Source organism: Periophthalmus magnuspinnatus, chromosome 21 (assembly GCF_009829125.3).
Source record: "Periophthalmus magnuspinnatus isolate fPerMag1 chromosome 21, fPerMag1.2.pri, whole genome shotgun sequence".
Taxonomy (NCBI): domain Eukaryota; kingdom Metazoa; phylum Chordata; class Actinopteri; order Gobiiformes; family Gobiidae; genus Periophthalmus; species Periophthalmus magnuspinnatus.
In genome coordinates this window covers 12292234-12304625 of record NC_047146.1, presented here as the reverse complement: position 1 = coordinate 12304625, position 12392 = coordinate 12292234, and the positions used below count along the sequence as shown (strand labels likewise).

Here is a 12392-nt window from a genome sequence, read left to right as displayed (position 1 = left end):
TAGAAAGTTACATAGTGCACATTTAAATCTTTGTACAAAACTAGTTGCTTTGTTGAGTTTTTTTCAAGGTTGACAATGGGGAACTCTTGCCAAGAAACCAGCTTTACTTTTGCTTTGTCACACAGCCAGCATACACTACACCTCAACTGCAATATTTTTCTGCACTTGTAACAGGTTTATTGCAAATGCTTGTTCATGTTCCTATCATAAAAACATTATGACAGCAGAGAAAATCATATCAGTAGTGAATGTAACCGTGCACATATTCGTATCACTCTGCATGTGCTGTAAGCTAATCAATCACTGGGCGACAGCAGCCACTATGGTGATATGTTGTCATGGAAACATAACCCATGTGCAGCTTTTTACGCTCCCAGGCCTCTGCACTGCACCGCCAGCACTTTTCTTTATTATATATTTTACTGCATACATTGTGAAAATGCCTTGAGTATGAGTTTGATGGGCTTGCTGGAGTAGCTAAATATTGTGATGTTCTGGACTTTTTACACATAAAACCATTTTGTGCCAGTTTTACAGCCTGCATGCTTTTTAAGTTTATTTCATATTAAAGGTACACTACTTGCTTTTTCTAACACAGCATCAGTCCCAGCTCTTTCACTGTTTACCAGTAATACGTGGCATGAGTACTAAGTGCTGTAAATGCGGGGAGTCCCTAATAATAGATCGGGTTCAGGGTGTTGTTCAACTGTTTTGACAAATACTTTATATTTGAAACTGAAATGCTGGAGCAGATTTTCAAAATGCACATAAAGTTACATAAAGTTAGTTTTTTGTGTTTCAAGTTTTGTAAAGCTGCTTATACTTTTAGACTGTATAAAGAAGTGGACTAAGGGAGTGTGGTGTTACCCCATTAGCTCCAAATAAGTGAAGTTCATAGAGGCGAGTCATTATAGGGGCGAATTTGGAGCAGACAGCAAGTACCATAGCAACCAAAACGCCAATCCGGAGCGAGGCTGTAGAAGGTAAAACCGCCCCGCTGGTTTAACAGGCACTGAGCAACACTGTCAATCCAGCCTGTTGCTAACAGTAGAGGGAGCGACCTCGGGGAAAGAAGGTGCCTGATTTTTCTGTTGTTAATGTTTATATATATATAAAAAATTATAATATAAATAAAAACACCATGATCATGTAAAGCGGGTTAATACAAACATTTTCAGGCCAGAAAGTTGAGCCTGACAGCAGCAGATACAGAGAGGAGCGACAGTTGTTCAATACAAAGTGAATTGGATCCGATGTAGCCGAAAGCGCGCCCATTCTTACTTAAAAAGTTCTAATTTTTCTTTTGTATGTCTAAATGATTAATAATTATGCATAACTGAATAATACAAGTGTTTTCAGCCCAGAAAAACACCTGCAGATGTTACAAATATTTGATCAATATGAATGAAGGAAAACACAATGCTGTGTATGTTTCTGACAAAGGAAGTACTACTTGATAACATCAGCTCACTTACATAATACACACTTTCATCATGATTCATTTTGCATTACAATCACCTTTTTAAAGTGAATATGACAGGCTAAAATACTTCACTAAAAAACATTATCATTAGGTTTAAGGTTTTACTGAAAATGTGCCTAGTTTTGTCTTTTTTAAAATTTTTATTATTCATGTGAAGTTTATAATTCCATTTTTGTCTAAATGACACAATAGTCATTTGACAAATAAAAATAGATGACAACACCTTATTTTTTTAAATCAATGTTTAATCTGTCAGAAAAATGCCTTCCTAGTGCAGAAATGGTCTCTGCATTTTAGATGGATTTTTCAGTGTTGATGACATAGGCAGAGGTACTGGGATTCTGCTTTAGAACTCATCCCTTTGGTATTTTTGTCATTTTTTTGGTCTTTTTTTTTGTCCACACACTGCCACTTAACTGATGTAAAACAATAATTTAAAAAGTACATCTTCGACATGTTAGTGCATCAGTGTTTCAGTTTTATGCAGCTATAACCTGGAACAGTCTTCATGAAGATATGAGACAGGCCTCTACTCTGATAATGTTTAAATCCAGTTCTGTTTAGCTGTGCATACGACTCAAAGGTTTTTATTCTGCACTCTCTTTTAATTTTAATTTTATGATCATAATTTGTGATTATTTATGTTTTGATTTGTTACACTGTGTTTTTAATGCCTTTCTTATTCTGTAAAGCACATTGAATTACTCTGTGTACAAATTGTGCTATACAAATAAAACGGGCCTTGCTTTGCCTAATAAATACTTAGCACAAGTACTATCCCACCAAACTAAGTAATAATAAGAAAAACATGAAACCTGGTCTTGCACATCTTAAACTATTTTACTGTTGACATTTTGCAGAGTGGACGTTCATCGTAAGGAAAATGCAGGTGCGGCGGAGAAGCCCATCACCATCCACTCGACTCCTGAGGGCTGCTCTGCTGCCTGTCGAATGATCCTGGAGATCATGCACAAGGAGGCCAGCGAGACCAAGACGTGAGTGTTAACCCTGTACAACAACGTGTACAGGCCATGTCTTTACCGTGTCTTTAAATGTACCCTTTAACTACACTTCAGTCTATAGAGCAGAGCCGCCCACATGATCACAGCTTAAGAAATGAGGCCAGTAACTCTAATCAAGCTTGACATTTTTAACAAGACCTTTTAAACCTTCTGACCTAGTGATGCATTAGAGCTTACCATTAGCATATAGCATCACTAAAAAGTATAGGCAACACGCTAAATAGTAAGACCTAAAAAAAATAGATATTTGAAGAGTTAAGAGTCCTTGTTGCAATCAGAGTGAGAGAGCGTGCTAATTAAAGCACGCGGTTTACTATACTGCCTTTGCGATACTTGTGTTATTGAGCTAATCAGGCTTTAATGTGTGCAAATTGCCAGTCAATAGTACGTTACTGTGGAAATAAAGATTGTCTTATTCACCTCTGAAGTTTGTGTAATTCAAAAATTGTAGCTTTTTTATGCATTTAAAGTGATCGGTGTAGCTACTGCTCACATTATACACTGAACATATTGGCAATACATAACCTTAAACAACATGTAAAACAAGAAGAGTTTGAAGCTACTGATGAACTTTCTTCCACAGAATATGCATAAAATTCCAGTTTAGCTTGACAAGAATTGAATTTCACCATATAGCAATCTCATCCCTGTTTCAGATTCCAGTTTATTGTTGAGATTTTAAAGACTTTTGCCAGTTCAAAAGACAGATTTTATTTTGAATTGTTAATTGCTATGGTAATGATGCTCATTTTTATCACTCTAAAATAAGATATACAGTATGTGCTATGTCTTTCCATAGTTATCCATGAGTATCAGAATGATGCAAAATTAACTGCTCCCATAGCAATTTACAATTTAAGACCAGTTATATGTTTTGAATGCGAAATATCCCTCAAAACATTGACTATAACTGGAAGGTGAAACTCATGAATAGAACATCAGGACGTAGCCCACGTACAATTATTAAAAATGTGATAAATTGTGTATTTTAGATCTCAAATAGCTCCAATCCATAGAAATTGTGTCATAAAACGAAATCGTATCTGAACTCTATTCTCTTCCACATCACCCTCCCGAGACAGTGACACTAAAATCTCACCCGTTTGTCCCTGTGTGCCGTTGGAGTGACACCCACCCGTCCGCCCGCCTCAGATGTGGGCGCCACACCCCACATCCTGTCATCTGATCACTCATAGAAGGCAGCTATTGAAGCAGGGACAAATAGAGCCACGTCACAACACTGCCTTCTGAGCATACTCTCACATTATAGCACAAGCTCCCCCAGGCGTACCACAACCACCGAACCCCTCCCACACCCTGCCCTCATGCAACTTCTACTTACTACTACAGAGATTATCCAAATTTAAAGTTTAAAAGCGCTGTACCTGATTTTAACTGTCTTAAAATCTTGAAAATTACTACCGGTAGTTCATTTTAAATAGTTTGCAGTGATCCAAAGTAATTCTTACCTGATGCATCCTAATTATTCACTGCGATGAGTTTATAAGTCTTTTCACAGCTCTCAGAGACCAGTGCAGAGTTTCCAGTGACAACAGAAACTAATAACTGGCATGCAAATGTGCGCTTCCTGATAGGACACTAAAACACTTTATAATTAGGTGCAGACAACACACAGCTGACGCATTTTGACCCCAATAGATGCTTAGAGTTCTGTACTGAGGAAAGAATCAGGTATCGGGCCTTTATGTGTGTGGGTTTTTTTTATATTTTTCATTTGTAGGCTATTTTTACTCTTGTAGTTTGAGTTATTGGAAATGTGTTTCAGTTGACAATAATAATAACGGTAATAGTTGCTTAATTATTGTAGTAATAAGTAAAAGTAACACGAGTACAAGTCTGTTTTTAGGCTACCATTTTTAAGAATAAGTAAGGGAAAAAATATGTTTTTTTTTTTTATGTCTGGGGATTATAAAATGAAATCCAAAATCCATACAAACAAGTAAATGAACAAGGTTATTCAGCATTTTGTTAAGCTTAGATAGTTAGTGGAAACTTGATCATATTTATGAACAAAAACCAGATTTTTCAAATAACATTAATGAAAGAGCTCAACTTTGACAGCAGTAAAATGCAAATAAAAAAAAGTTATTGGATTATATCTTTATAATTATGTGATTTATTGGAGTCGTATTGTTTTCTTACTCTGTAGCCTCTTTTGGTCTTAAGTGTTGCCAATGTTCCGTCAGTAATAACATTTGGGAACAGTCAATGTGAATTGATCGGTGCAAGATGAAACCTGGACTGTGGTTTTCCAAATCTTCCCTGAGGACTGTAGCATCTCCGCCACTGAACCAATACATTTGAATATTTACATAAAAACCCAAATATTTAACACTATAATTTTGACACAGTTGTGCAAATGAGTAATTATAATTTCCATTTTATTATTTGCAGTTTTTATTACCAAAAAGCCAGAAAGCAAACAGTATAGTCCTTTGTGATCTTGGCTCTCTTCAGTTCAGTTATTCATTCTCTGTGCGGAGGCTGCTGTGTAGAATAATGTGCACTGCAGTTCAAGGTCCCTGAGATGTACAATTATATTCATGCTATATGTTCTATTGCACATTATGTACATTATCCATACAGTGTGGCACAGTTTGTACTTAGTGCCCTCTGACTTGCCAAAGCCTTTAGAACATTAATGTTTACTTCTTTTCATCGGGAGTATATTACTAATCAATCAATACACATCTTTCTACGGTGATCTGACTTTCCACCTTTGCTCAGTCAGGTTTGGGATTGAGTTTTATATTATTGATATCGTAAATTGTTGGGAGAATGTGCATATTTACCAAGTCATTGTTTGTTTCTATAATAGTGGGGAGCTGTATGCAGAGAAATAGATTTGCGATATTGAATTCAAAAGAAAACAAAAGTGAGATGGATGGAGCGGCCAAACCAGTTGACTTTACGATGATTTATTCCGTTGACGTACAGTTGTAACCTCTCCAGCCGTTTGGAATCACCATTAGGTCTGTCATGGTAATTACAATATAGAAATAAAAAAATATATATATGTTGTTACAGTACTGTATATCATAATCAATTACACTAGTGGGGAACTTTTGTTTGTAGTGCTAGGGTTGGGCAATATGTCAAAACAAATTCATGTTTTTTTTTCCTTCTGTTGGTTATTCACAATCTCTTATTAAACACAAATTAATATGGATTTCACATTTCGTTTTCTAAAAATCTTAACACTGCTCCAAACTATGTGCTTTTACTGATGCAGAATCTTGTGTAAAAATCCCCAAGCTGATCACTGACCATTTGAAGTAAATTAAAATTAAAGTTTGATTAATTACGCAGCCTTATGTAGCATGTTAAAATTTGCGCTGTAGAGGGTTCAGTTATGATCACATGACTATGACTTTAGGTTCTAACTAACAAACTGCTGAATTATCTTGTTTTAGGGTTACTGATCTTGAATATTATCACTTACACCAGCGGTTTTCAAACTATGGTACACAAGGTCCTTACAGGTGTGGTTAGGTTTAGAGTCAATTTTGTTCTAGTTTTTGGTTAATCTTCATTTAAAATTACTCAAAGTGTACTGTAGTCCTGTTTTAGACCTGGTTTAAAATTCATTTAGACATGGAATTGTCCTGTTATAAAACCGGTGACACTCGGAAAGCTTAATAATTTCTTAGGCGGTAATTTCTGTGAAGTTTTAGCAGCACTTGTTTATATTATTATCGTAATACTTTCTGTAGCAGTAGATCTCACTTGAAAACGTGTTATCATGACAGGCCTAATTACCATTCATATAAAAAACCATGAAGCCAACTGTTACCGCCAGTGCTCACGGCTGCACTTGCCACCGGGCGGGCAGCTGTCCACATTCCAGGGCACGGCCAGGGCACATCAGCTGCTTCCTGCTCCTGTCGTCTGCTTCACCACCGCAAGCTAACTAACCATGTGTCTAACTAACCATGTGTTACTGTGTTCACCCAGGACAGAGGACATCCCTCTGAAAATCCTGGCCCACAACTGCCTGGTGGGCCGGCTCATCGGGAAGGAGGGGCGCAACCTGAAGAAGATCGAGGAAGAGACAGGGACCAGAATTAATATCTCCTCGTAAGTTCACTGGGGTCTAATTTGCCCAGCTATACATGCAAAGTTACATTAAAATTCACAAATAGACTACATGTAAGATATATTTGGTTACATAATCTGAGCCAATACCATGTCAGAAACAGACTTCAAGTACTACAGCCAATATCTAAAGTAGTTGTGGAGTCCAAAATGAATTTTTATAGACTAATGAAACCTGGCTCCCTGACTTTCTTAGGTAAGCATTTTTAAGTAAAAGTATTTTTTGTTCATTTCTACAGCAGGTTTTAGGATCTAATGTGGCTCATTTAACACATTTCCAGTGACTTCTACATTGTTGCTCTATTGAATGTGCATAACTACATTACACTATACTGAACCTCAATTATCAGAAGCATGCTGTCCTCATGAAAGGTCTGCTACAATGGAGATTTTATTCCTTTGCCTAGAATGTTCCTCAGTATGGCATTAAACTTATCAATCATGCATTTATTCAATTACATCTGATATTACTTAAATAAATAACCTTGAAAAGCATGTATTCTTACTATAACCAGGGGTCACTTCGCTGCACTTCTAACCTGTGTCTTGCTGGCCTGTTGGCTTCACCTGCTTGTCTATTGAGATTGATGCGATAATGCCATACCGTGGAACATTCCAGATGACACAGCATTTTCATGGTGACAAGCAGGTGACAGAAAAGTGACATAGTGCCTTTTTAAACTCCCTCTAAGCAGATGTGAACTCAGTGAAGAGAGACCAGCGCTGGTGCCAGACTGGTGTAATTGTACGGGCGCTGCAGTAGTCCAAACATGTCGGCATAATAGCTCGGAGTTTTTAGCCTCTTAGCTCAATGCTTTACTTAAGTGAGATGTTGAAGAACAATGTTACAAGTTGATTACAGCTTCATCAGTGCAGAACATGATATTAGGGAGCTGGTGATTACAGTCTATTTAACGGGCCACGCACCAGCCCTCCTGCATTTAAACCTAATGAATTACTCTGTCTCTCAAATTTGAGCGCGTAATGGGACTCAAGCAGGAGGAGGCCACAACAGGGTCGAGTGGATTCAGTAGATTTATATACCAACTATGCCACCATGTTTAATGATAAAGTTTGAAACCAAATGAAAAGTAGTATAAAGTCATAAATTAGCAGATTGCAAGTTAATTTATTAGTTTTGTATTCAGTATGGGATGTTAGCGGTGAATTAGGTGTAGATTTGGCCCATAAACTTGTTCAAACGTCACTGAAGCTCATATTGTTATTTTGTAAAGACACTTCGCCCACGTTGTCTGGTCCAGTCTGTGTAGTGTGTGTCGTTTGTTTGGACACTTGGAAGGGCATCTGGCATAGAACATAATTTTATTTTTTGTAATGGATACTGCTGTAGCCTTAGAAAAAACATAGAAATACATTAGTAGACCTTGTGTAAATGTGTTGATATAAACTATATTCCCCTTTTGTCAAATTTCTCACACTTGTATGTTACTTGTTAGAATTATATTATACTAATTACTGTAATCTATATGATCTAATGCTACATTTTCTTTCCATAGGTTATTTGAAATGGCTTATTGCAACCCGGAGAGGACCATAGTGGTGAAGGGCACTCTGGAGGACTGTTGCCGAGCTGAGAAGGAGATCATGAAGAAGCTGCGAGAGGCCTATGAGAATGACGTTGCTGCTATCCATGTAAGCTTACTGTCTGCACTGCTCCTCCCACGCGTTCCTCCTCTGCTACTCTGCTCCTCCTATGCTCATCCTCTTCTCCTCTGTTCCTCCTCTGCCCCCCTGCTCCTCTTATGCTATCCTCTTCTCCACCTTTTCCCCTCTGCTTCTCCTCTTTTCCTCTTCTCCTTTGTTGCTCTCCTGCTCCTCCCTTGCTCCTCTTCTCCTCCTCTAATCTTCCTCTGCTCCTCTTCTTCTCCTCTACCCCTCTCCTGTTTCTCCTCTGCTTCTCTTCTGGTCTGAGCTCTGGATTGGTGATCTCAGATTGACTCATGAGCACAGACAAGTGAGCACTAGAGAGCAGCCATGATGTACTGCGGGGAAACACGGCCTCACCAGCAGCCCCAATTAATCCAGCATTACTAATACTTGTGGTAGGGCTTTTAGTAAATAAATAATCGTAAACATATCAATGACTTGGGCCTTTAAGCTCCCCATGTCTGTCTGCCTTGCGTGTGACTCAGATGCAGTCCCTGATTGTGTGTTCGTATCCCTGTTGAATTGCACTGCGTTTCCCAGCATCCATCTGATATCTGTAGGCTGCTCCTCTTTCACACCGGCCCAATGACATCACCAGCTCTGCAGCCTGAGAGGTCAAGTGGAGAGGAAGCAAGTTAGGGAGGGCACTGCAGCAGGATTTGTAATGTTAATAAATACAGTAGAGCATGCTATGGATAATGTTAATCTTGGCTGGAGTAAAATTAAGTAAAAGCTTCTAGTTTTTATACTAAACTTTTCTACTTTTGCTTAATTTTCTCAGTTGCAATATCCTTGCATCTGAATTTCTCCAACTGAAAATCGTTATCCTCGCCTGCTGGTTAGTAATATTTATAGTTAGAACGTGGCGCCATCTACCGGACAGCTGTACACATTACAATATATTTCCGGAAACGCAGTAGTGTGCCGTGATGCCACGCGCCCTGTCCCCTCAAGTCAGAGCTCATTGTCTTTGTTTGGAATACAGAATGTCCGAATAACTCCCAGTATAAACCTGACATGGCTTAGCCTGGGATCAGTCTATGAATATTAAAACATTAAAATGCATCATTTATGCAAACTGAACGAATATCCAGTTCAGCTCACAACAAACTGATATCTTTATTCTTACTGCATACACTGCATTAGGCCTGTAAGTACAGCAGCTGTGACACTAACATACTTTGTGCTCCCATTCAGCAACATGCACACCTAATGCCAGGCATGAACCTGAACACTCTGGGCCTATTATCCGGTCTGCCCATGCTGCCTACTGCAGCCGGACCCCGAGGTGCAGTGCCCCCTGTGCCCGCTGCAGGGTACAACCCTTTCATGGTGAGTTTTCTACATAAAACATTCAGATCCTGACGCTTCAAATATCCCTAATAAAACTTGCCTATCCAGCTGTTTCTCGTAGCTTATGGTAACCTCGGTTGACTCAGTGTTGTTTGAAATGAGCAGAGTTCCCCTGTCTTCTGCAGAGATGAGTCACTTTGTGTGTGAAACAAAGTGCCCACTCATATCCTGATGAAGGCATGGGAGAGTCAGACAGAATGTATTTGCATCCTGGGTTTTATGATCTACAAATGTTCTAAAGCTGGACAACCAAAACCCTTCAGCAATATCAATAAATACTTTACTACTTACATTTGACCAAGGACCATAAAACAAGCCCATGTCTTGTATCTCTAGTTGATTGATTGGATGAACATTAAAATCTCTCATGAAGTGCTCTGCACATGTGTGAAAGAATACATTATAGATTATTACTGAAAGATGTGTTGTTGTTTGTAGAGTCACCCTTCACATCTCAGCAGCATGTACGGGGTTCCTTCAGGAAGTGCCATCTCCAACCAGCACTCAGTAAGTGTGCCCAAAAAATAGAGACATTATTATACCCCAGTCATAGAAACCACAGAACCACAGATTTATATCTGACAAATAATTTGACCACATCTTCACACCTTTGTGTAAGTTCCTGTCTATTAAGACTCAGAAACCACAAATATAACAATATGTTTGTACAGTCGTCTTGTGGATCGTTAAAAATAAGCGTGTTAAGTTACAAAAAACGATTGGCAGTGACTGTGTTGCATGTATTTTTAGTTTTCTTAAATATAGATTTCTTGTTAAGTTGTATTGTTTTTAGTACAACTGTTTAAATGAATGAGGGTGATGACAGCCAACTCTAAATACAGGTTAGAGCTAAGATAATAAGCAAGAGAAAATATTATTACAGTGACTTATTTGTTGTTATTGTGGTTCACAATGCAGCACAATTATTAAACCATTATGTCTCCTCAACATGAATGCCATTAACAGTATCACAAATAACATGCAGTTTATTTGTGTGACTAGCAACAGGCTCCAGAACAGGAGGTTGTCTACCTCTTTATTCCAACTCAGGCGGTCGGGGCCCTCATTGGCAAGAAGGGTCAGCACATCAAACATCTCGCCCACTTCGCTGGAGCTTCCATTAAGGTTTAAACAATAACATTTTTTATCCGTCTTTTCATTTTAGCCGGTTTAGATTACGGGTCACATCACATGTCTATATACTATCATTTGTGTGGGAGGAAACTGGTGATTTCATGTGTGATGAGTTTGTGGCTGGTTTGATGCTTTCTACCCAAGACAACAGATATTTGTTTGTACATAACTACCTCCTACAGGAAGATTTGTAGGTTCTTGGAAATATTTTGGTCCTAACCATTTGCTTCATCATAACAACCACAGTGGATTGTGTTAGAGTTTTACTGTCGACAAAAACAAAATCTGAGTTTTGTTCAGGTGGAGTTTTGGTCCGTGTTCTCTCCATGATGTCAGCCCAGACTGTTGTGACTCTCTCTCTCACTTGTATTTCATAACAACTGTGTGTGTGTGTGTGTGTGTGTCTGCATGTATGTGTATGTGTCAGATTGCACCAGCCGAAAACCCAGATGTGCACTTAAGGAAGGTCATCATTACAGGAACGGCAGAGGCTCAGTTTAAGGTAAAGTATAAATACTACTTTTGACTGTGAGTATTTTTTTTTCCAAACCTTTATTTTCAAATGATGAGAACATCTGCTCAGAGCCCAAAGCCAGTCTGTGGTTGATCCCATTTGCATTTGTATTACATATAAATGACAAACACAAGATAGAAAAAGACAAAACAACACGGAGGAACACAAAACAAGGGAGGCATTGACAGAAAAAAACACACCTAATTAAAGCAAAACAAGCGTAAAATAAGCATTTGTCCATTTATTTATTGTTACGGGCCAGACCCCACTGGTGTCCTGCTGCTCGCTCTGCCGCGCTCTCCATCTGCCCAGGTCGCTCTTGTTGCAGCTCCTTGCCCGCAAACTGTCTGCGCAAATACATTACTTGCATTCGCAATACACTGCATTACACTACCGCTTATAACATACATTTTTCTTAATTAATTTCTTAATTAGTTTCCGTTGCATTTATTTATTATAAATAAATTCCTTTTGAGCTCGTTTGCCTCCGGTCTCTTCTCCATCTTGTTGTGCACCTGAGCCAGACAGAACAAAATGGGTGCTCTGTCCTAAACTACATTTCGCGTATTTCAGTTATTTTTGTCTAACTTTATCTAAGTTTGTTTAGTTATAAGCCGGTTTTGTTTGTGAGCGCTTTGTCTGATCTGTTGCTGTTGTTTGTCGTCATTAGAGTTGAGCTGTCCGTGCGTTTGGTCGTCATGTTAGTGGGGTATCCTGTGACATCATTTACATCATATGAGAGCATACACTTTCCCTCTCCCTGCATCTGAGCGCTGTTTGTACTGTGCCCTCGGCACAGCGCATAAAAACCCACCGCCAATCTCCCCCACGACCAGGGGTTGAGTTGGGGAGCTCTTTGTTGGGTGGTTAGCGGGACATCCCTGGCTGTGTTTATTGTGAACATTGGGTGGTAATTTGCCGTGAAATTTGTGTGAATCTTATGAACATAGATCTTAGGGATGCCACATTCAAGTGATAATAACGCATCGCCTCACAGAGGAGGCAAATGTGCGCTCTTCTCTGCGGTACACCCGTGCGCTCTTGCGCCGCGCAGACACATACACTTCTCTGCACGCGCCTTAAGAATGACCTAAGAGACTTA

General features: G+C 38.9%; 1 protein-coding gene across 1 annotated transcript in view; it reads left to right on the top strand.

Moving 5' to 3' along the window:
- igf2bp2a (insulin-like growth factor 2 mRNA binding protein 2a) overlaps positions 1-12392 on the top strand; it is a 68288-nt gene that overhangs the window by 48675 nt on the left and 7221 nt on the right. Inside the window, exons 7-13 of the mRNA XM_033987215.2 lie at positions 2344-2478; positions 6481-6603; positions 8139-8274; positions 9487-9621; positions 10081-10149; positions 10645-10767; positions 11204-11278. Of these exons, the coding sequence (XP_033843106.1) occupies positions 2344-2478; positions 6481-6603; positions 8139-8274; positions 9487-9621; positions 10081-10149; positions 10645-10767; positions 11204-11278 (796 nt within the window). The remainder of the gene's footprint in view (positions 1-2343; positions 2479-6480; positions 6604-8138; positions 8275-9486; positions 9622-10080; positions 10150-10644; positions 10768-11203; positions 11279-12392) is intronic.